Below are 22,546 nucleotides of genomic sequence, written 5' to 3'. Positions count from 1 at the left end.
TCAATTCACAAGGGTTTTTTTAACGAGTAAGGTGTCATAGTTCTGCGCGCACGACCAGTGACAATTTCTCAGCATTCATTGCGCCCGCCCAATGATAATTCAGCAGTTTCAGGGTTTCTTGTTTTGGTTTGCGATTCATATTTTCAGATTAAGAGCACGGTTACATTGTTTGTGATGGTTTTTTTTTCCTCGGCCGTCCGCTGCGAGTTAGACTTGTTTCATTTGGCAATCGATTTGGCGATCCGAAATACTTACTGCCTTAAACATTGTACTTTTAACTCTATCCGGTGGATAAAATTATCCACCCTTAGAACGACCGGTGCAAGGTTTATTCCTTCCCTGGCTTACCCTGTGAAAACAGCATCTAAACGCGGAACTATCCACTCTCCTCTCCCCTAATGTCGCTTTAGTTTTGAGGAGTTTAAATTTAAATTTGATTTGTCGATGCGGGTTGCGGGCAGAAAGCGCAATCCAGTTTCGTGAAAAAAGGAAACGCAAGTTAACTCATGTAATCACTTTTTTGATCATGTGCACATCATGACAGAATGATCTAAGATGTAAAAGGCCTGCTAATTACTTCAACCAAACAAGTATACAACAAACAAAGAAATATTTTTCACATAAGCATAAGAATTTATCCGCCATGGCTACTTACAATAACAAAGCACTCGCAAAACAAGACTCGTCGAATTCGACGAAATCTCAAGCATTTTTTAAAAAATGACCATTCAATGCTTGAGTTGTCAAAACGAAAACAAACCGAAGATCGTGTGAACACGACCATCAACATAAACTCCCAGACGGCCGTTTTGAGACCACTTTGGTTAAGTGGTCTCCCGCTGTAAATTATCAATTATTAAGTCTAAATCATTGATTCGATTTCGTTATAAAGTTCAATTGTTAAGTACAGCATTTGCTCTCTACAATGGCTAAATAAGATACCTTTAAGGGCCTGTTTACATGGAGGAGAGTTGTCCCTGGTAGGAGGGTTACCCTCCCCCCGAGCTGATTTTAGCGTTTGCGCATGCTCCGTATGTTTAAACTTGTCCTTGGTAGGCGAGACAAAAATAACCAAACTGTTTATATGGAAAAAAGTTGGCTCGCTCCCCAGGGTCACCCTCCCTTCAAAGCGAGTGACCCTCCACCCAGGGTCACCCTGCCCCCCGAGTCAACTTTGCAATTTCTCATATAAACGGTTCGCAGCTATTTATAAAGAAACGTATGAAAAGGTCTCTCACCCGGGGTGGCTCGGCATGGAGGGTAACCCTCCTAACAGGGACAACTCTCCTCCATATAAACAGGCGCTAAGTCTCTGTCACTTAATTGTTTTTAAAGCTAGCTCGGTTCTATCAGTGAAAAATCAGGAGGACTTCACCCCACCCTAAAAACACCCTAAGAAATTTTTTCCTTGCTTAAAATACATATTCGCCGATAATAATGTCTTTAAGATGAACAGAGTATAAAGTTAAAATAGATAAAACGACGGAGCAGTTTTCGTCGCGAAGTTGTCACACATCTGATTGCGCCATGATGGCGTAACAACAATTGAAGTACTCCCGTGTACTCGCGCTATTCTTTGATTAGATAATAACTGAAACGTAACGAAACGGAACTAAATAAAAAGTTAATCCCGGTAACCACAAGTCGCCTTTCCCTTCATCAGTCGGAGAAACAAGTACTTATTAATGGCCAAGTCCAGTCTTGTACACCAGACCGACCCCACTGTTTCGTCCCGATGTTGCTAAGCAACTGATTACGCCATGATGACGTGACAATAATTGTCGTACGCTCTCGCACCCTCGCTATTTTTTGATTGGGTAATTAAAGTCTGAAACTTAACAAGTTCTTCAACACAGAAAAAATGTTATTTGCTCTTTGTCTGTTCTACAGATTGTTCAAATGACGCCGATATACTGTCGGCAATCTCGAAAGGTATCATTAAAACCTTGTCCAACGTGCTTCTCCAAGATATGAACAGTCCATTACTTCTGCCATTGATTTCTGGCGATCCCAGGCATCTGACGTCACGTATTCGTCATCCAATCTCTGTTGAGGAACAACCATTACGAGTTATCAACTTAAATTTTGACTCATATTTGCGGTACTTCCAATTATTTCAATAGGACCCGTCACGAAAATTTCTTAATCGCCCAAGCTTTTATTACCTCGTTGATACATTCAAACAAACAAAATGGGTTAGAGGCAATACTTCGCGACTGGGATTGAGAGCATAACATGATATGGTAACTTAACACTGTTTTTGAGAGTCAAACTTTAGGCAACGAAAATTCAATTATCAAACTTTTTTAATTTAACGTCCATTTGACAACCCTTCCATAATCGCCTTTATTATAATAATTATAAAAACAATATATAATTATAATAAAAACCTTCCCAAAATCCTTTGCAACTGAAAAATCGTCAATGCCAAATAACTTGGTCAGTTTGAAGTCAGCAGGAGTAGTACGTCGTATAGAAATAACTCTTACCATAAACTACTTCTTGTATAAGTCGTAGGTTGATGACGTCATTAGTCACGTGACTTTGCTCAGAAGTTCGTTTTTGCTCACTGTGACGAAAATAGTTTATTACTAAAAAAGCAGTCATTGCAGTTTGAAGCACATTGGTGTGAGGCATTTTGGACTGCCCAGGTACCGAACAAAATATCAAAATTAAGGTAGCTATGCACAATTTTCAAAAAATGGGAGTCTGGGTACAAGTGCGTATCTGGCGTTGCATTAAATGCGAGGTAACAAGAAAATACATGTTGGTAGACACTTATATGTGAAGTAGTTTTTAATTAATCTAATTGTTATGACGTCATCGCTCACGTGACCAGAACGGATCACATTTTTAAATTTGCTTGAAAACTTTACTAGAACCTCTCTCTTAGGATTTTTTTGAGCAAAGTTGTAGTTTTTTAAATAGTGTTTTGAAAAATGGCCATTATTACTTTTTCGTGAAAAAGTACGGCAGTAAAAAATACAATTGAAAAGTTTGTTGGCTTCCTACTCAACGACCATTTGCATTTGAAATAAAAGAAAATTTTGCCAAAGGCTTGAGTGTATCCTCTTTATTATAGCGTTATCAGTTTGTTTTCATTGTAATTGCTTTGGGCGAAGTTGAACGTAATTTCTTTCAGACAAAGGAGTGGCGCTTGGGGAGAGTTTTAGCTGTGCCCCCCCTGCTTGCGGATTCCCCGCGGTCCGTATTGCGGGCGCATTTTCAAAATGGCGTCGATCGATTAGTGTTTTGATTTTGCAATTTCGAGTTCTATAGGATAGTTTTGTCAATGTTCTTTCTTCTTGACGCGATCACGAGTCCCGAAACAAAGAGTATTCGATATCATTGATTTGTATTCCCGATACTGGAGAAGAATATGGAATGAGGAGAAACGGTGGAAGCTTTTCGCACAAACATTTCTAACAGAGACTTAATACAGTGATGACCTGAGGTCCCTTCAGGTAAGCGTTTCTCATTGTACTATAATTTCATTTTGAAGACTGGCTTAAGCTTATGTCTTCGGCGTTCATGTGAAGATTTATAATAGTGCTAAAGATAGAATCGTACTAAAACTTAGCTGGTCTTAGCTCACTGGAATTAAAGCCGAGCTCGGCGATAGATCTTGTAGATTTTGAGGCGATAGTGTCATAGTAATGTCACTCAGTTCGTCGAGGCATGTAATTTCTATTTATATTTGTCATCTGAATGTTAAGCTACTTCAATTTAATAAGAATCGCATCCTTTAATTATTTATACGTGAGGAAATGTTTGTCAAAATATTGACCATGTGGTCATTTCCGGCCGCAAAGAAATAAATGAGACCATTTCTGAAGTTTAAATTTGTATCTTTCCATGATCCGCAAAGAAATAAATGAGACCATTTCTGAAGTTTAAATTTGTATCTTTCCATGATGTGTATTGTGGTCATTTCCGGCCGCAAAGAAATAAATGAGACCATTTCTGAAGTTTAAATTTGTATCTTTCCATGATGTGTATTGTATTGCCAGACATAGATTGACGTTTCTTTTGCATTTAGTTGTATACAGGTAATTTGTGGGATTATTAGAATGTCTAAACAGGATTTACAGAATTCAGAACTGAGGACTTTCTGAATTACTGGTGAGTTAAACTATGGATTATAACAAGTTCAGGCAGTTATTGATCTCTTCAGCCAATCTCAGCAATTCCCATCCTCCTCTCTTCACACATTCACTACCTGAGAAATTTTTAAAAGATCTACTTTTTGACCAGACATTTGCCTACGTTATAAAAAAGCTGTTTGACATTTTTTAAGGCATGTATTTTCAGTTGTTGGATGGCCTTAAGTAGCATTTTAAACTACAGCTAGCCATATTAAATATTTGTTGTGGTTTAATTTTATGTTTGGTTTAAAATTTTTCAAACCAGTTTGCTTTTTATTTCCTTTTGTTTCAGATTATGATAATGAATATGAGACAATAGAAAATAAAAATCAAACTGGTTTGAAAAATTTTAAACCAGGGATAAAATTAAACCACAACATATTCAAATGAAGACTGACATTTTTTTTTTGCAAAATTATGATTAATAAAAGGAAGGGTGCCAAGAAAATTGATTTCTTCCTGGCCTGACCCAGGTAGACTGTGAAACCATTATATGCTTGCCCAAAGTCCCATATTTCTCTGGAAAGATCAACATCAAAAAATAAAAATCCATAAATGTCATTTGGCTATCTAGCAAGTGGAAAAAATTATTGAATCCACTAGCCCAAAATGAAAGCAGTCAGTTTTTTTTTCACACACTGAAAAAAGCCATTTAATAATTATACAGTCTGCATGCTGGAAAAATAGCAATTTCATCAAAATAAACAGTTTTTGTTTGTTTTGTTTCTATTTTCAGGTGACTTGAAGAGTGCAATGACATTCCTCTTACTGACTTAGTCAAAATGAACTCAAAAATACACATTGTGTTAATGTAATAAAATTGTCACATGATTGATTCCCACATGTTGCCAGTTTAAACCTGAATATACTTTAGTGACATTATTTTATAGCTATTTATGTAATATGAACATCCCAGAACCCAATAAGGCTACATGTGAATACTGACACTTTATTACATGTAAGTTTTGAAACCATTCTGGGTTCATGACAAAACTATTTTGTTTTGGCATGATTGTAGATTACCCAGGCACTTTTTTTGCATAACTGAAATGACTGCCACCACAGTCCGCAGTCACCATACAAATATCAAAATTGCATGCTGAACTGATTTTAATGTCACCGCAGTCCACAGTCCGACACAAAAAGTTTGGTGTTTAGATTGCCTGCCACTGCGTAGTCACGCATTTCTTGTCTGTCACTGTGGTCCGCAGTCCCATAGTGAACATATGGGACAGAATGTTTTGTGTTTAGAGAGGCCTACTTATTCATTTCGGTTAGCCTAATATGCACTTTGGTTAGCCTGTTCACGGTAAGCTATCTATATTTGTAAGGGCAACACTATATATTGTTAACATGAAGAATTCTGGGTACACTACGGACTGCGATTAGGTTGCTTGCGGTTAGCCTTTATATTGTGTTCAGGATATCTACTGTTCTGAAATCCACTACGGGACTGCGGACCGAGGTGGCAGGCGATTATAACATTTACTAGCATTTCTTAGAATCGACTACGGGACTATGGGCCCCGGTGGCAGGCGATTAGCAGACTTTGTATAATTTTCAAGTAAAACACTATGGGACTGTGGACCGCGGTGGCAGGCAATTATAACAATTTAATTCAATTTTGATCAATGGACTTCATGACTGCGGACTGCGTTATGAGTGAAATATAACTTAACAAAAACATTTCACTGCAGACTGTGGACCATGGGAGCAGATGAATAATGACGGGGTATTCTTCAATTGCTCCTTAGTTTTAATAAAAATAATGAAATTACAGAGAATTTACAAAATTATTATCGCAGACCATAAATTTACTCTAGCGCAGGCTAAAGTGTCTTCAATAGTGTAAAGGTCGGGACAACTTATGCGACTTGACAGGTCGCGGAGACAAGTCGCTCCATGTGTACTGCTTACAACTAAGTCGTTGCAACAAGGTGTTTGTTTGGTGCACAAAGAGCGAATTTGGAAGAGTGGGAATGCAAACTAGTTTTCCATATTCAATATGGCGAAAATACATGACGCGCTCTCAAACCAGTTTGAATTCGTGCAACACGTCGCAGGGACAAAATTCTGTTGCAGCGACATAGTTTGTCGCATGTCACACTAGGCGACTGTCGCCGCGACGTGTTGCAGCGACGTGTCGCCTAGTGTGTCCAGACCTTAATGGCAGTTTAATTATAATGTGTGGTTCCAAAAATATCCATACCTACCCCAAGGATGGACCCTTCCGACCCCCTGGAATTTTTAGTTTAGCTTCATACTTTATTTTAAAAAATTGGGCTATTGTGCCCTCCCTCCCCTTCGGAATTTCCATTGACCATCCTTGGGGTGAGTATCGAATTTTCTGGAAGCGTACAATGTAAGCATTTACTTATATAAGTAAGCTGCAGATTTATACAGACTAATCTATTTTTTTAACCTTTTCACATTTTCCTGTTTTCTATGGAATATATAATTATATATTGTTTTTACCGGTTTCACTTGTAATAATAATAATAATAATAATAATAATAATAATAATAATAATAATAATAATAATAATAATAATAACAATAATAATAACAATAATAATAATAATAATAATAATAATAATAATAATAATAATACTAATAATAATAATAATAAGAACAATCTTTTATTAGGAAGCTCCATCACTTAAAGTGGTTTACATAGAGGTCCTAACACTAGATGTATATTATAAAATGATACAATTAAAATCAATAAATTAGAGCTCAAACCGAAATATAAAAACTATTTACAATATATACATTAAAAGGATTAAAAATACTTAATTATAAAAAGCAGAAAAAAGACACTTCTTAAAAATTGGCAAACTTGCTGAGTTTCTTACAGTTCTCTCTAACTCATTAAAGTCTTTGAAACACTGGTACCGCGAACGATGTTTTCCCCAATTGTATTTGATTTTGGGGAGCTTTATAGTTTCTTTATTGCGTGTATTGTAGAAGTGCATATCACTCTTTCTAACAATGTCCAAAGAATGATTAAGTTGGCCATTAATGCACTTGTATGCATATATACATCGATGACATTTCCTACGTTCTTCGAGATTCAGCCATCTCAAGACTGTTAATGCATCAGTGAATGAGGAGTGAAGTGATCTATCTAATATTAACTTAGCTGCTTTGTTTTGCAGAATTTGCAATTCATTCATTAGTGAGACATTGTCCTTGTCACCCCAGACTAATTATACTAACAGTTAATTAGTGTAACTTACATCTTTTAGTCTCACAGCAGAAATTCCTAATCAGATCTCTCCTCTCCACTATCTCCAGTCCTCTCGCCAATTCCTGATAAGTCGCAGCGCTTCCATTTGCTTCCATCCATCTTCTGAGCATTGAGTGACTTTTCTCGAACAAGCCTTTGACGTCTTCGTCAATTTCGTCTAGCTGTGGGTCTTTCAATTTCAAGGCTCTTCCGAGTTGTTTCCAGTTTTTCATTTCCTGGGCAAGACTGAGGATCTCTCCTTGGTTTGGCCTTCCTTCTTTCAATGGCGCGTGATGAGTGGCTGACAAAAAATTACAAAATTACGATTTGCATACCCTTTTGACCAAGAGCTATCGGTTTTATTTGTTCGAGACCACCCAGCCCAAAACAAACATGATAACACAACTGGCCATTTTAGAAAGGAAAAGAAATCTGGGACAAGTCTCGTCCTGCAGTAACAATCCCACAAGCGACTGCGAGGCGAGGCTCGCCCCAGTGTTCTAGTTTCTTCAGGGCGGATTGGTTTTGTATCTTTTTGCAAATGTTTTTGTGCTTATTAGTTTAACGTTGAAATTGTTAGCGGGTAAAACGTCCTTTTTATGCATTCTTTGTTTGTGAAATCCATCTTTTTTTGGACAAGAATCGTTTAAACTTGGAGCCTTGCTTTGAAGAATAAAGTAAACAAACACATCAGGATGTCTGTGCGGCAAAAAAGTAGTGTAAAAATCAGATTTAAACGTGACTTCGCGTTAGAAACGAACCGCGTCACGTAATACAATTAAAAAGGGCGATAGAATTTACTAACGGTTCAACCTAATTGGGTATACCGATTTATGAGCCCGATTTGTCTGATTTGTCACGTGTGAGGCCCAATTTTGTGAATAAGAAAGCTTAAGCTACCTGCAATAAAAGTGATGTAAACCAATTTACTGGAACCAGTAGTGCGATCGGTAGAAGACATTTAAAGAAGATATTTTAAGCCGATCTGTTTTTCTTTTCTAAATTTTCGGTGACATCTGTTCACCTTCATCAGAGTAAGTGACAGTTTGTTGGTGCTTGGGCTACCAATCTGTGCGTTAGTGCGACATTTTAATTTTGAATTAACGGCACATAAGCGCGAGGAAAAGCTTTGCGTTCGTTGATAGCATTGCTGTCCAAAGTGGAGTGCCACGACTCCAAGAAAAGCCAATTGCTGTAATTGATTACACCACGCTCGAGGATCTGGGCGTCCTTCGGATGGATGTTATGTTCCGTTGACTCAGCATGCTGTTTAATTGCTGATTCGCTATTGCTCGCGCGGCCTGGATCATGTTCGGCTCCGCGCGAGAACCACGAGCGCTTGCTTTCCCCGATGCACGTAAAAGAGCAGTCGTGACACTTCACTTTGTAAACAATTTTTGCCATTCGGTTAACCGCTGGTCTATCCTTCGGCTTTCTAAATACCAAACCAATTTATATCTGCAATTTATATCTGCAATATAAACCAATATATATCTGCAGTACTTTCAACTAAAAAAGTACTGCAGTACTTTGATTCTATCTGCAGTACTTTCAGTGTTTACAAACTAACTCATCTACAGTGTTTCGCAGTTTATTGTGAGCATTTAATCGGGGCGATAAATTGGTATGTGTAAATTAGCCTTATTGTAAATGTTGTTTTGCAACAAGATCCGCGAATGCTTGGTGGACGGTAATATAAGTGCAGTGGTTCATAGTGGTCAAACGTGTGGCTGACTGTCATTCATGAATTATAGTTAACGGAGAGCTGAGCTTAGACTCATAGCTGCCACTTACGACTGGGGATCTCAACATATTCATCTTCACTGCTTTGGCAACAGTACTTCACCGCCAGATCTGGCTTGCCAACAGCTCTGTGCTGTAAGGCCTGTCCGAGGTCTTCGTAGGTTGGCTCGTTAACTTGGATCTCAGTCCATCTTTTCAGCATGCGGTAGCATTGCTCATATTGCCCTTCATTGTCAGCCTCGATCTGGTTCAAATCAGAGTCTGCTACACGCAGCTGTCGGCCTAGAACTTTCCACTTGGAACAAACCTCCCGTGCCAAATGATGGAGTATTTCAGTGGACGGCTGCCAAGACTTGAAAACAAGATTCTTCTGAGCAGCTAAGAATAAAAACAAACCACTCTTAGTGCTCGTTTAGTGTTACATTTAACAATTGGGGCAAATTTATAAGGTTTTTTGTTTGCACCAGCCAGAAATCGTGAGCAAAGGTCCTGGGTCGGGAAGCAGCTCTCAAAAGGTCTCACATGAAGGCGTCGCTACCCTTCGAAAGAACAATCAAACAAACAACAGGAATAATGCCCCTAGCAACAAAAACAATAGCAACTGCTACACTAGAGGACCAGTAGAATTAGAAGCTTATGAGTAAGGCAACCCAAATAGGAATAGGACATCTCCGAGTTACCCATTGCCTCTGTTTTAAAACGAGTCTACGTGCGAAACCATTCATATATGAAAATGAGTTTCACCTACACGCCCATTTTCATGCAAATTAAACTCATTTTCATTTGAATGGATTCGCATGTAGACTCGTTTTGTAACAGAGGCAAAGGGTAATTCGAAAATGGCCTTCAATTTACTACCTGCGCAAGATTTGAGATAACTTGCCTAACAGGCGTGAAAGTAGGTCTAAGGCGCGACTTACTGGACATTCGCGGGAAGAAATACAAGTCGGAAGAGAAATGACAAGTCGTTTTAATCACCTTGCAGTATTTACTCTGGCACCTTTTCCGTAGCATAGCTATAAGCTATTCGGTAAAGAGCATTGATGACTTTATTGTTTCAAAAACCTTGTCTATTTTTAGCATTGTTGAATTTCATCAAAAGAAAATAACTTCAAGCACGATTGGCATCATTAATGTTTTGTTGCTAAATTGGTGAGGCAAGTCATAGAAGTATTTTTTTGTAGTAGTTGTTGCAATTACTACATTGTTGTGATGTGTGTTGTTGCTCAGACATATAGTAAATAAACACTATGGCTAGCACATAATTTAGGTAATTCTAGGTATCAGGACTGCCACGTTTATACCTGGGATGATGATGCTTGCAATACCCTGCAAATTCTTGTAGTAGTTTCCGATGTTTGACATCGTCTGAGGAAAAATATCAGATTTTCAGCAAAAGCGATACAGATAAAGCTATCTTCCCTCCATTTCTTACTTTATTTGTATAAACTTCTTTTCCCTCTCAGTTTACTATTCTTATCTCAAAACGATGTGCACTGGGGAAGTGTGCTGCATGCAAAATTGTCTCGGTCTCAGGTCTCCCTGAATACGTTAAGAGGTTTTAAAAGGGGGGGCCCGGGTCCAGCCGGGTAACAAGAGCGTACCTCAAAAAAAAACCCTTCCCCGCCTACACGGGGAAAATAGTGCTAAAGAAAAAGGACATTAAGAAATCACTTCAATTTCATAAATATTTTTAGCTGTTACCTTACATCGCAAGTAGAATTGTAAATCGCTTTGATTGCTTTCAGGATGTATTCAAATTATGCCTATTTGACAAGAAAGTTCGATCTAATATGCTATCGCTACAAGTTGTCGCTACCAAGAATGTTTTGCTACACATTCTTTAGTGTGATACCTTGCAAGTAAAACTGTGAATTATATAAACGCCAATAAAATACCAGGTGGGCTTTCACGCGAAAACAATCAAAACATCAGCACTTTGCAAGCGAGAATAACATGTTATCTTTGCACGTGAAAAGATCGCCGTTGTTATGTGCATAATAAATCGCGCCCTTCGCTGCAAACCAATTATAAAATTGAAATAGATATTAGATTTACCGTGTCTCAAAGGGTACACCAAATACGCAGGAACCTTCTCATCATGGCGATCACACGTAAAGTGTCCTTTGGGGCACTTAGGTTCTTCCAAATTTGTTTCGGGGAAGTTTCCAGGTTCTTGGATACTCATACGTGTGCAGTGAGGACAAACGATCCAGCACTCCCACCTCAAACCAGGCCACTGTGTCATCAGGTGTGTTAGTTCTTCATGACAGGCAAGAAGTATCGACCATAGCTCAAGTAAATCCAGCCCTTCAACAGACACTCTTATAATGGATTCTGTTCCTCTGGAGGATTTGTGCACCAACACCTGGGAATTGTTGACCTGTGCATACACTCCATCCTTCCAGTCGTGTCGACTCTTCAAGTCGTGTATATGACGATGAAGGCGTACCACGAAGTTGTGATAGAGAGGAGTGGGACACATGGCCGGGTACACGTACTTCAGGGACAAGCGATGAGATCCCACACAAGGTGCTTCGTGCATCAATTTCTTTACACAAGGCACTTCTGGGACATCTTCGGTCAAAAACCAAGGAAAGCGAAGTCCGTCTTGATGACCTTCTTTTTCCATTGGATAGCACAAGTCAAGGTGAGTGAACAAGTCGATGATGGCATCAAAAACGTCTTCTTCAATCTGTTGGTCTCTCCACAGGCCCTTCAAGAGAGTTCTTGACATGATTCCTCGCTTTAGAAGATCTTGTTTTCTTTCCTCGAACGAATCTGCAGTGAGGAAGTGTCTAATACTTCCTCCAAAAGTAAGGGATCCGGTAGCTACCTTGTCTGAAAAGACAACCTTCATTACTTCCGTCAGGAATTCTGCGCGGTGGAACACAAACTTCTTAAGCTCGTCTGAATGCTGGTACCACAGCAAAATCCCAATGTCGTGAAAAAAGTTTAAGATTGTTTTTGTTCGTTCATCCCTGGATACAAAAAATCTTTTAAGCATTTCAAGAACACTTTTGTTTCTGGAATCGACCAACTGTTTAACGACATCAAAAGTCAAGAATGGTTGACTTCCAGTCACTTCGGAATTCTGTAGACCATTGTAAATGTCCATCCAATCTGACGGAACAACCTTTCCATTCTCGGCGACAAACTTCAGAATACAACTTCTTAAATCGCGTATACCTTCGAAATCTTTAGAGGAAACTACTACAAAGTCTTCAGACTTCAATTGCAATGAAAAGTGTTCCTTTACCATCCCCACTCTTGATATCAATTCCTCTTCGTTCTCTAGGCAATCGGCATGTGTTCCTACCAAAATAACCCGAGCTTTAGGTATGCGGGTCCTCAACACATTTATCCAACTGCCAATGTCTCTGTCGTAGGTCTCATCGGAATATCCTGCCAGATTAACAGCAAGGAGAACAAGGGAACTTTCATCTAAAAAGAGAGGATGCACTATCTTGTAGATGTCATCTCCACCAAAGTCGATCATTGTGACGTCCAGAAGTGTTCCTTCTGAGTCGATTTCCCAAGGGATCCTATCAAGTACGATGGTCCGGTCTTTTTCGTCAACACAGGATGGTTTGTTCTGGACTAAAGTGTTAGCTAAGCTGGTTTTCCCGGCACCACTTGAGCCAAGAAGGACAACCTTCTGATGGCATGCCTTACGATTCCTTATTTCTTGAAGGTATGTCATAATACTTGACAATCCTTGCTGGCAAACTTTAACTGGAGGAGACTGCAGTGGATTTTGCTCAACTTGTAACGATGTCAGATTTTTCAAAGCTGCAAGGTCTTCGGGCAGAGTCTTGATCTGATTGTCTGATACGTCCAGTGAAGTTAGCCTCTTTAACTGACAGACAGCCTCTGGTAGCTTTTCCAAGCGGTTGCGCGACAGCTCAAGCGTGGTGAGGTACACTAGGTTCTTGACATCTTCATTTAGCCTCCTCAACTGGTTCGATGACAAGGTTAGTGTTGTTAGCATTTGAAGTTTGAAAATGGCTTGTGGGAGCTCTTCCAAGCGATTGCCTGACAATTCCAGTGTAGTAAGATGAGCAAGATTTATGATATCTTCGGGTATCTCTTTCAACTGGTTTGATGACAGGATCAGTGTCGTGAGCGTCGTCAGCTTGAAAATACTTAGTGGCAGCTCTTCCAAGCGGTTACCAGACAAATCAAGTGTAGTGAGTTGTTCAAGATTGACGATGTTGTCGCTTATACTATTCAACTGGTTCGATGATAGAATTAGTGCTGACAGCCCTTTGAGACAGAAAATTCCGTTCGGTAACTCCTGTAGATTATTTCTTGCCAGATTCAGTGTGCAAAGCTGACGGAGGTGTTGAATACTTTCTGGGATCGTTGTAAGGCGGTTGCCAGATACATCCAAAGTGGTTAAATTCCGCAAGCAAAAAACACACTCGGGGATTTCAGTCAGTTCGTTGCCTGCAATTTGAAGCGTGGTCAGATCGGTGAGATTTGCTATTCGATCAGAAAGTTTTGGAATTTCGTTATACCCTGCATCTAATGTTGACAATGATTTCAACCGGAAAATACCATTTGCTAGCAGATATAGCTTGTTACAACTCATCAGAAGTGTTTTAAGACTGGTAAGACATTCTATCGCTCTAGGAAGGGACACCAAACGGTTGTGTGACACGTCTAATTCCGTCAACTTTTCCAGCTTACCGATGGCTTCTGGTAATTCAAATAAGTTGTTTCCTTCCAAACGAAGAGTAGTTAGCTGATTCAAATCTTCTATGTTCTTCGGTATTTTCTTTAACCGGTTCCATGATATGTCAAGTGTGGTTAAACGTTTCAAAAGGAAAAGAGACTCCGGCAGTTCCTCCAGTTTGGTAGCGCTCAGGTTTAGGGTCTGTAGCTGACTTAGATTGGAGAGAGCTCCAGGCAGTTTAGCCATTTCATTACGAGATACGTCTAGATTGGCCAGCCTCTTCAACTGACAAACAAAGCTAGGTAATTCTTCTAGCATGGTATTTGCTATCCGAAGTGTTGACAGCTGGTGCAGATTCGTAATCTCTTTTGGAATTCTTTTGATTGGGTTTGATGTTATGTCTAGAGTCGTTAGCTTCTTTAACTGACACATGGCTTTCGGCATCTCTTCGAGCTCGTTGAAGCTTAAATTGAGCGTTGTAAGTCGACTGAGATTTGATATCGTTTCGGGTACTGTTTTGATTGAATTGTATGCCACGTCCAACGTTGTTAACGTTTTTAACAAACAAACATTAACTGGAAGCTCCTGCAGTTTATTGCCACTCAGCAACAGAGTTGTAAGCTGGTTTAGATTTTTCACTTCTTCTGGCAATTCCGTTAGTTCGTTATCTGAGAGATCAAGAACTTCTACATCGTTCAGTTTCGTGAGGGCATCTGGAACTTGGGTGAGTTTTCTTCCCTTAAGACATAGTTCTTTTCCCCCTTCCGAGTTTAGGTGAACTAAACTCTTCATAAGGTCTAGTCCGAGAAAATTGTCCATTATTATTTCCAGGTTAACAATTTGCAGCTGATTTCTTTTCAATCTGAAACAAGAATCAAACTTTATAGTACCTTCTGCTGACTTATTTTTGGTCCACTAGCTGATTGTTACCGTTCGTATTCTTCTTTCGACCATTAACACAATCTGAATTGCACCGATATCCCGCATTTGAAATAAGAATAATAAGCAAGCTACGGATATTCAAGAAGCATGAGCCTTTTTTGATTGTCATTTTCAGTTCATTATTTTTACTTCCATTTACATTTGCGTTTGCATGTGCTTTGTATTTGCAGTCGCATTTGTTCTTATTTGGACCTGCAGTTTTGTTTTACTTTCATTTATATATATTTTCGTTGCCATTAAAACTATCTGCGACGTCGAAATCAAACTGACGAGTAAACTTCTTTCTTCTTGCAAATCCCGTAATGCACGCACTGCAGCGAACGTCTTGCGAATACGTAATTAATAAAATAAATCACTCCATTGCTAATTGTTACCACTTAAGCTAAAATACCTAAAACCCTAAATCATGCGAAATTTCGCTCGATTCAGGTTGCTTTTGCTCCATAAATTGCAATTAGATGAAAAACGTGAATTAGGAAGAAATTTGACCTGTTCTCTTAACCCTCAATATGCTGAAATTTCTCCAAAAAACAGGTCTTTTCGTTTTTCTCTGCTTTCTTATTCTCTCTATCTTTTACTCTGTGCACCCCTTCTACTGGCCTGAAAAGTTTTGATCTTAATCAATGGAAAACCCTGGAAAGGAGACCATGATCGAGTACGGGTATATTGGCCTGTTTTAACACCAATTTTACACCAAAAACTGATCACGTTTTTTTCGATTAGTTCTGTCAGAATGCAGTCAATAGTCAAGACGGACAGTCCTGTGGAAAGATCTATCCAAACTTTATAAGTTGCACGTCACAAAAATCTACTGTCGTGTAAATTGGTGACGTCATAAGTGGTTGAATGGCCTTTCCTCCAAATCCCGGAATAATCCGGACTTAGCAGCATATTAAGGGTTAAAAAACATTGTTAATACAAAAACAACATGTTAAAAGAACAGTTGGCAGGAGACTTTGTAACCAACGAACACAAACCCACCTATTGCCAGGGAGGAAGATTTCAACCCGAGACCTATGGATTACAAGTCCTGCGCCCTAACCAGTAGGCCATGCCGCTTTCTATGATACATGTAAGGGTGACGGGACATTGACTGTCGACATTTTCAGAATGCAAATTAGTTAATTTTACAAGTCCAACGTTAAATTTCCAGTAATCTTCGAGTAATCTTTGTTTCACTGAATCTCGTATAAAAATCTCATAAAAACATGGTGCATAAAAGAACTCACACACTCTAGTTTATTTTTAAGACCAAGAAAACGGTAAAACGAAAAACAAAATCAAACTAGACACCACTAGATTACATTGGCTCCCAATCCGGCAACGAATCAAATATAAGATACTACTTCTTACGTATAAAGCGCTGAATGGCATGGCACCACAATACTTAATTGATCTACTCCAGCACTATACACCGACCAGGCAACTTAGATCATCATCAATGAATCTGTTGGTTGTACCGAAAACAAACTTGAAGTCTTATGGAGAACGATCTTTTAAAGTTGCTGCCCCCAGACTGTGGAATGCGCTTCCAAAGAAACTTAAACTTATTAAATCACTTGACGTTTTTAAAAAAGAACTTAAAACATTGCTTTTTAGAGAGGCCTTTTTATATTAATCATATTTTATTTTTTAATCCAAAATAAATTGTAAATTACTTAATTAATATTTTACTTTTTAAAATTATCAAGACTTAGAGAGGCCTTTTCATATTAATCATATTTTATTTTTTTTTAAACTCAAAGTAAATTGTAATTTATTTAATTTATATTTTACTTTTTAACATTGTCAAGCGCCCTTGAACGTATGGAAAGGGCGCTATACAAATGATTATTATTATTTATTATTATTATTATTACACCAAGGTTGACACATGACATATGATGATTGGAATTAAAAAAGAAAACAGAAACCAATATCATAACGAAGAAAGACACAAATGTTAATTAAAACGCACATCCAATTACAAATGAATGTGTAAGTAAAACTGTAAATAGAGAAACAAACGCAACCAATATGATTCAAGGAAAACGCAAAGGCACGGTTATATAAAAATAAAGTGAAATGCCAGCATGACAGTATGTTGCGTGACAAACAAAAGTGGTTAAAGAAGCGGTCACGCCAATATATCTTTTTCGCGGAAATCCGGGGATCCGTCGTCCGCAGGTTTCCTATTTGTTTGTTTGCTTCCACGAGAATTAGCTTGAACGGGTCTTGAACGTAGGCTCTCTTGCTTTTGGTTTGCAAATTACAAGTAACGAGCCGGCAGATAACGTAAAAGCGTATTCCCATACAATTAACAATGAAGACCTAAACTCCGAACCTATAAACTTCAAAGCTCATGGCAATTTGAACATACAGCTGTGATCTGCCCCAATCGGTCGGTGAAATTGAAGACAACCAGCAGATCTATTTCTTGTTTGCAGATTTACAATGATAGCAACCCTAACGCGAAATATCGCTGAACGGCACAAATTATGTATGATTCACTTTCGTTTTCAGTTATGCATGCAGTCCCCGCTTCCGCTTTTCACAATACATTTCGCTTCTCGATACTATCAAAAATGCCTTGTGCTAAACATCAACAAAGCCTTACAAAATCTTTGCTTCGGATACGTGGAAGCTACCAGACTAACATACAAGATGTTTGTTAAGTTAGAAACAATTAAATTAAGCTCAAGTGATCATAAGGTGTCACGACCCATAAGATACTGTTCTCGGTAATTTATAATGTCGAATCACAGAACTTCACAATCGCCAAACGCTTTCACATTTCTGTCGCTTTTGCGTATCACCAACTGAGTTTTCAAGACTGACTGAACATTGATCCAAACCAAAAGTGTGTTATTTTTCAATGGCTACCAAACTAAAGAAGTTGCCGAATTACCTGATATTAGAACACGCTTGGACAAAATCGCCTGATCATCAGTGTAGGAGGCAAGATTGTCAGCTGCTGTCTCCGGCCAATCCAAGATGAAGATTGTCGTTTAAAACAGATCAACAAAAGGTACAAAAGACCATGAATTCTCCCTTGTAAAAATTATGACTGTCTGTCCAACAGCTTTTGGTTCAAATCGCCTTCACGTCATCATGCACGACTGCTCTTCATTGACAGTTGGATCATGCCAAAGTGTGTCACGCCAGTCATGATTGTTCCCAGTACCCCTCATTCCATTTCTTGCTCAAAATCACAGTGGCTCTGGAGACGAAAATTTGCCTTTCGACAAAATGCAGTAAATGATAAAATGATGAAAATTAATGCTCTGATACCGGCTGAAATATCGTCAAATAGTAATAAACCAGCATTCTATGTATTAGTGCAAATTCGTAGTACTTAGAAATAAACTATTATGAAGAAAAATAAAGCTTTGAATCCAGAAAAATGCCTTCTTTCTCGGAAATGAAACCGGAAATTCAAAGTTCCGCTATTCTGAGTTAATTTGAAAAATTCCGCACGTACCAACATTTCCTTATTTTATTTCTAAATTTCTAATCGCTTTTATGCGATGATATAAGCGTTAAATCGATATCAACTAAAAACCATTTCGATTTACTCTCTCCATTTTGAAGTCTTTTCCGAGAATAAACGGATGTTGTATGACGCTAGACCTTCGGTCGCTCATCACTGATTTGGGAAATTCCCAATTTTGTAGTTTTTAAATCAGTTTCAAAATAGTTTTAGTTTAACAAATTTTCCAAAGTCAGCAAATATACAGTTTTGACAAGAAATAAAGTTTAAAGACCGAAACAATGCTTCTTTCTCGGAAATGGAACCGGAAGTTGAAAATTCCGCTTTTCAGGGTAAATTTGAGAATTACGCAATGAAGAACATTTCCTTATTTTCAAAATTCTATTCGCGGTTTTCTGATGTTTAAAACGTTTAATCAATATCAACTAATAATCAACCAGTTTGATTTAAGTTCTACATTTAAAGGTCTTTTCCGAGAATGAACGGATGTTGTATGACGCTTGACCTTTCGTCGCCCGTCACTGATTAGGGAATTTCCCTTCGGTGCTTGGAATAGATGCCCTTGATGATTCTTGGAAAACAGCTTTGATCTGGTAGCTCTAAGCAGTAAACAGTTTATTGCGCAGTGATCTTCTAAAAATTGTGAAGCAGCGAACATGGCAAGCAGAGGTAAGGAAAAACCTGTACTGGGTCCTTCTTCTTGCTCTGTTTGGGAATTGAATAAAGTCAATAGTATCGAGAAATAGCCAAGAAACTATTTCGATTTGGAAGAAGCGAACAAGACCTATACATCTATGCAGTTAAAAAGTCGAATAGGTGCTATTTCAAAATCAGAACGACTGATATCAAGAACTGCATGTCTGCCACTCTTCGCTTGATCACCGTACCCAGACGACCCAGACCTGGAAAATTGTCGAACGACGCTTGGATCGAGCGATATGCATTCAAAGTTTTCACAAGAACGTTCAACAACTATTGCGCCCTCAGTATATAATAGAAATAAACATCTCAAACATAAAATTCAAACTGCATAATTTATAATGTAGCTGTTTGGAGAAGGAAATCTTTTTACAAATACTAATCACCCTTCTGTATTTCGTAAAATGAAAACATGTGAATTGCGATAACTTATATTAAAACAGATCAAACAAAACAGTCTGTAATATTCTGTTTAATTTACATCCTGACAGCATTAGAAGACTCACTTTTGTATTCTCCAAGGCGTACGTACCTTGCAGTTGTCGCGATTGATTTCGGAACAACGTACAGCGGATTTGCTTTTTCTTTCATCAAAGACCAAGGAAAGGACGCCATCTTTATGAACATGGACTGGGTCAATGAACAGGGCGGACAAACAAGCAAAACTCCAACATGTCTGCTACTCAAACCAGACCTGTCATTCGACTCGTTTGGATACGATGCTATTGAGAAGTATGCAGGTCTACAAGGTGAAGACGAAGAAAAAGAGTACCTGTTTTTTAAACACTTTAAAATGGCTCTGCACACTGATGAGGTGAGTGACTGCCTTTATTATCAAAACTTGTCCTTAGTTAAATGCCTGTGGAATAAAAATTCAAAAGCATTTTTGTTTGCGCAGCCCAATGAACCTGTCGTTTCAAAGCGTATCCTTTCTGTCAGTATTTTATTCCTAGTTCGAAGACCTTCGAATAGTTTTTTGGTTCTTGATGATAGTAGTATAGTAACTCCTAACAAAACATGGACTCAGGTTCATGGGCCAAAAAGGACGAAGGATAACCCGAATAAGTTCATTGTGTCCAACAATTCAGACAACAAATGAAGATCTTGATAAATAGATTGTAATATTTCGGTATAAGCTATACCATCATCAGACTAATAAAATTAACATACAAGCTAGATCTAAAATACTGTGAGCGAGGAGACGGAAACAATAAGTTTACTCATTGGGCCACCCCTGTGGATGCGGGCCATGGACCACCTCATGGAGCCGATCTATAGACTAGGTCCTCCACAGGGCGGTCCATGGAGAGGGTCCATAGTCAACGCACTGGGTCCACACGGGTGGTCCATGGACCCACGTTTATGTTTTGTATGAACCCACTCCCTAATTTCTAAATACCCGTCGGCTCTTGTATAGCAAAGTATTGATAATGTCCGGCATGTTAATTAATATCTCTGGGTAAATGAGATCACTATATAGTACATTTTATTAGTGGTGTGCAATAGCCACGAGCAATCACTAAATAAACAAAAAGAAATAAAATTAAGAATGAAAGCAATAAAATTTGAACGACACAACATTTAAGACTAAAGTGTTTTACATGCTTTACTTGCATATTGCAAAGCACCTGAAATGTCGGGCACCTTTTCTTCTAGACCTTGGACATTGGTACTGTTATCGAGGCAGCCAATGGACAGTCAGTTAAAGCAAAGACAGTGTTTGCACGCTCCATTCAGTTCCTGAAAGAAGAGGCACTAAAAGTAATTTGTCAGCGGACTGGAGATGATCATTTTAGTGCAAATGATATCCAGTGGGTCCTAACTGTTCCCGCCATATGGACTCCAAGAGCAAAACAGTTCATGAGAGAGGCGGCTTATAAGGTGAGACTAGATGAATTTAAATGGCTAAATTGGCTTGTTTTACACTGTTTAAGCAAAACTGTAAAAGTACTTTTTTGGTAAATGGTTTGTACCCAAGAGTATCAGTAGTTCATATAGTTTAAACGGCTGGGTGAGCTATAGTATTTCGTGGCTATTTCTGAATTCTGACGTTTCTGATCTACAACCTGCGCAAACGTCATCTTTAGAGTCAAGTGAAAGTTGTTGTCAGTTGATGATGTTATGAGTCTGGTCTGTTGAAGCTGATTGGTCAGTTTTGCCGTAACTGTTTTACCGTCAACAGTAACTGGCCAGTTTCGTTTTGTCTTTTGCTAGTCAAATTTAGTTGTTCTGTTTCGTCCGTTCGTCGTCTGTTTTGTTTACGTCGTAGATAATGGTAATTTGCTACATGATAGTACAATGAACCATCCCAATCTTTTAGTTTGTATCATCGACAAGTTACTTTAATTAAATTTCCCCTTAATTTGTATAGGCTGGCGTGGGATCACCAGAGAATGCAGAGCAGTTAATAATTGCTTTGGAACCAGAGGCTGCAGCAATTTTTTGCCAGGAGAAGAATATGAATGATTTTCAGGCAGAAACTGAACGCAGATCTGTGGATGGAATACTTTCTCAGCTAAACACACACTACATTGTCGTTGACATTGGAGGTAAATTATACCTCTCCAAGTCTTATAATTAAACTTAGGAAAATACTGTCACATTGGGCGACATGATTTAAGTTTAATCAGTTTATTTACCACTGACATAAAAAAAAGGGAGAAAAATAATATCATACACTGAGTTACAATATCAATATGATGTTAACACGAACGGCAATAGATGCAATAGTGACGAGGAAGTTTGTTTGAAATCATAAGGCTTCTTTGAAATTAGGCTCTTTCGAGATGCAAAGATGTAAAATTACAGGTAGGATACCGATTGGTATAGAAAAGTGGCATCTTTGTTGAAAGGTATAGCGATGCTGGACAACGGTACGAACATAAAATCAATTACCCAAACGCAGGATGTTTTGCCTGGAGTTTTGCGCTGGAGTTATGAGCTCCACAATAAAAAGGTAAGAAAACCTATGACTCGTAGAAAAAGGGAAAACAATGTTCATTCCCTTCGATCGGTTGCACGGCACCGCTATCCCATTCGACCCAGTCCTTTCATACGGCAGTTACCTCCGATGAAAGGTAACAATATATTAATCAACAGGATTGTAAAACTTAGGACACCAATAATAAACAGAAGATTACACAATATCTTCTATTTTTAGGCAGGATTAAATTTTGCTAACAGAAAATTCATCTTTGTTTTTTTTTGTTTTTTGTTTTTGTTTTTGTTTTTTTTTATAAGGGGGCACACTCGATGTTACAGTACATGAGGTACAAGATGATGGCACCATCAAAGAGATCCACAAGGTTACAGGGGGTCCTCATGGAGGAATGTTTGTAAACCAACAGTTTGAAAGTCTTTTGGAGGAGTTGTTTGATATTGAAAAGCTTCAAACCTACCGAAAGCAGTTTCCTTCTGATTGGCTCTCTTTGATGAACGAGTTCGAAGCAAAAAAGCGAGGGAAACGTATCCTAGACAGCAGTTTGATGACAAATATCCGGTTACCACGCAGTTTTGCATCCCTGGTAAATCAGACCAGAAGTCCAGCCATGGAACGCTATGGAGAGAAAGAAGTCAAGCTAAAGAATAACGAGTATCTTTCTCTTAGTTCAGGAATGATGAAAAAACTGTTTAGTCCTGTAG

General features: G+C 38.5%; 3 protein-coding genes and 1 long non-coding RNA gene across 4 annotated transcripts in view; 2 read left to right on the top strand and 2 right to left on the bottom strand.

Moving 5' to 3' along the window:
• Positions 1 to 1,004: 1,004 nt before the first annotated feature.
• Positions 1,005 to 10,481, bottom strand: LOC144667225 (uncharacterized). Its single transcript, XM_078528629.1, has 4 exons — positions 10,421 to 10,481; positions 9,168 to 9,494; positions 7,384 to 7,674; positions 1,005 to 2,046 (listed from the first exon to the last, which is right to left on the bottom strand). Coding segments are annotated over exons 1-4 (681 nt in total). The 3' UTR covers positions 1,005 to 2,044.
• On the top strand, positions 3,227 to 5,009 carry LOC144667386 (uncharacterized). The gene is made up of 3 exons (XR_013573307.1): positions 3,227 to 3,464; positions 4,050 to 4,122; positions 4,882 to 5,009. It is a non-coding gene; the product is annotated as an uncharacterized LOC144667386 (long non-coding RNA).
• Positions 10,480 to 15,930, bottom strand: LOC144667224 (uncharacterized; the record flags this gene model as incomplete). The annotated part of the gene is made up of 2 exons (XM_078528628.1): positions 11,175 to 15,930; positions 10,480 to 10,484 (listed from the first exon to the last, which is right to left on the bottom strand). Coding segments are annotated over exons 1-2 (3,444 nt in total), but the record flags the coding sequence as incomplete, so codon positions are not given.
• A 2,648-nt stretch (positions 15,931 to 18,578) lies between these two features.
• The window catches only part of LOC144667223 (heat shock 70 kDa protein 12A-like), a 4,759-nt gene continuing 791 nt past the window's right edge, over positions 18,579 to 22,546 (top strand). The window contains exons 1-5 of the mRNA XM_078528626.1: positions 18,579 to 18,874; positions 19,396 to 19,718; positions 20,561 to 20,785; positions 21,276 to 21,453; positions 22,145 to 22,542. Of these exons, the coding sequence (XP_078384752.1) occupies positions 18,862 to 18,874; positions 19,396 to 19,718; positions 20,561 to 20,785; positions 21,276 to 21,453; positions 22,145 to 22,542 (1,137 nt within the window). The 5' untranslated portion in view covers positions 18,579 to 18,861. The remainder of the gene's footprint in view (positions 18,875 to 19,395; positions 19,719 to 20,560; positions 20,786 to 21,275; positions 21,454 to 22,144; positions 22,543 to 22,546) is intronic.

The sequence above is a fragment of the Oculina patagonica genome, chromosome 10 (assembly GCF_052425735.1).
Source record: "Oculina patagonica isolate OP01 chromosome 10, crgOcupat, whole genome shotgun sequence".
Taxonomy (NCBI): domain Eukaryota; kingdom Metazoa; phylum Cnidaria; class Anthozoa; order Scleractinia; family Oculinidae; genus Oculina; species Oculina patagonica.
Note: the sequence above shows the minus strand (reverse complement) of the source record. Positions and strands in the feature narration are given on the sequence as shown.

Excerpts from the sequence above, each read along its gene's own strand:
- LOC144667225 (XM_078528629.1), bottom strand. The coding sequence starts at position 10,481 with ATGTCAAACATCGGAAACTACTACAAGAATTTGCAGGGTATTGCAAGC. Across the intron at positions 9,495-10,420 it reads TGCAAGCATCATCATCCCAG|CTGCTCAGAAGAATCTTGTT; the intron begins GTATAAACGTGG and ends TTTTATTCTTAG. Across the intron at positions 7,675-9,167 it reads ATATGTTGAGATCCCCAGTC|CCACTCATCACGCGCCATTG; the intron begins GTAAGTGGCAGC and ends ATTTTTTGTCAG.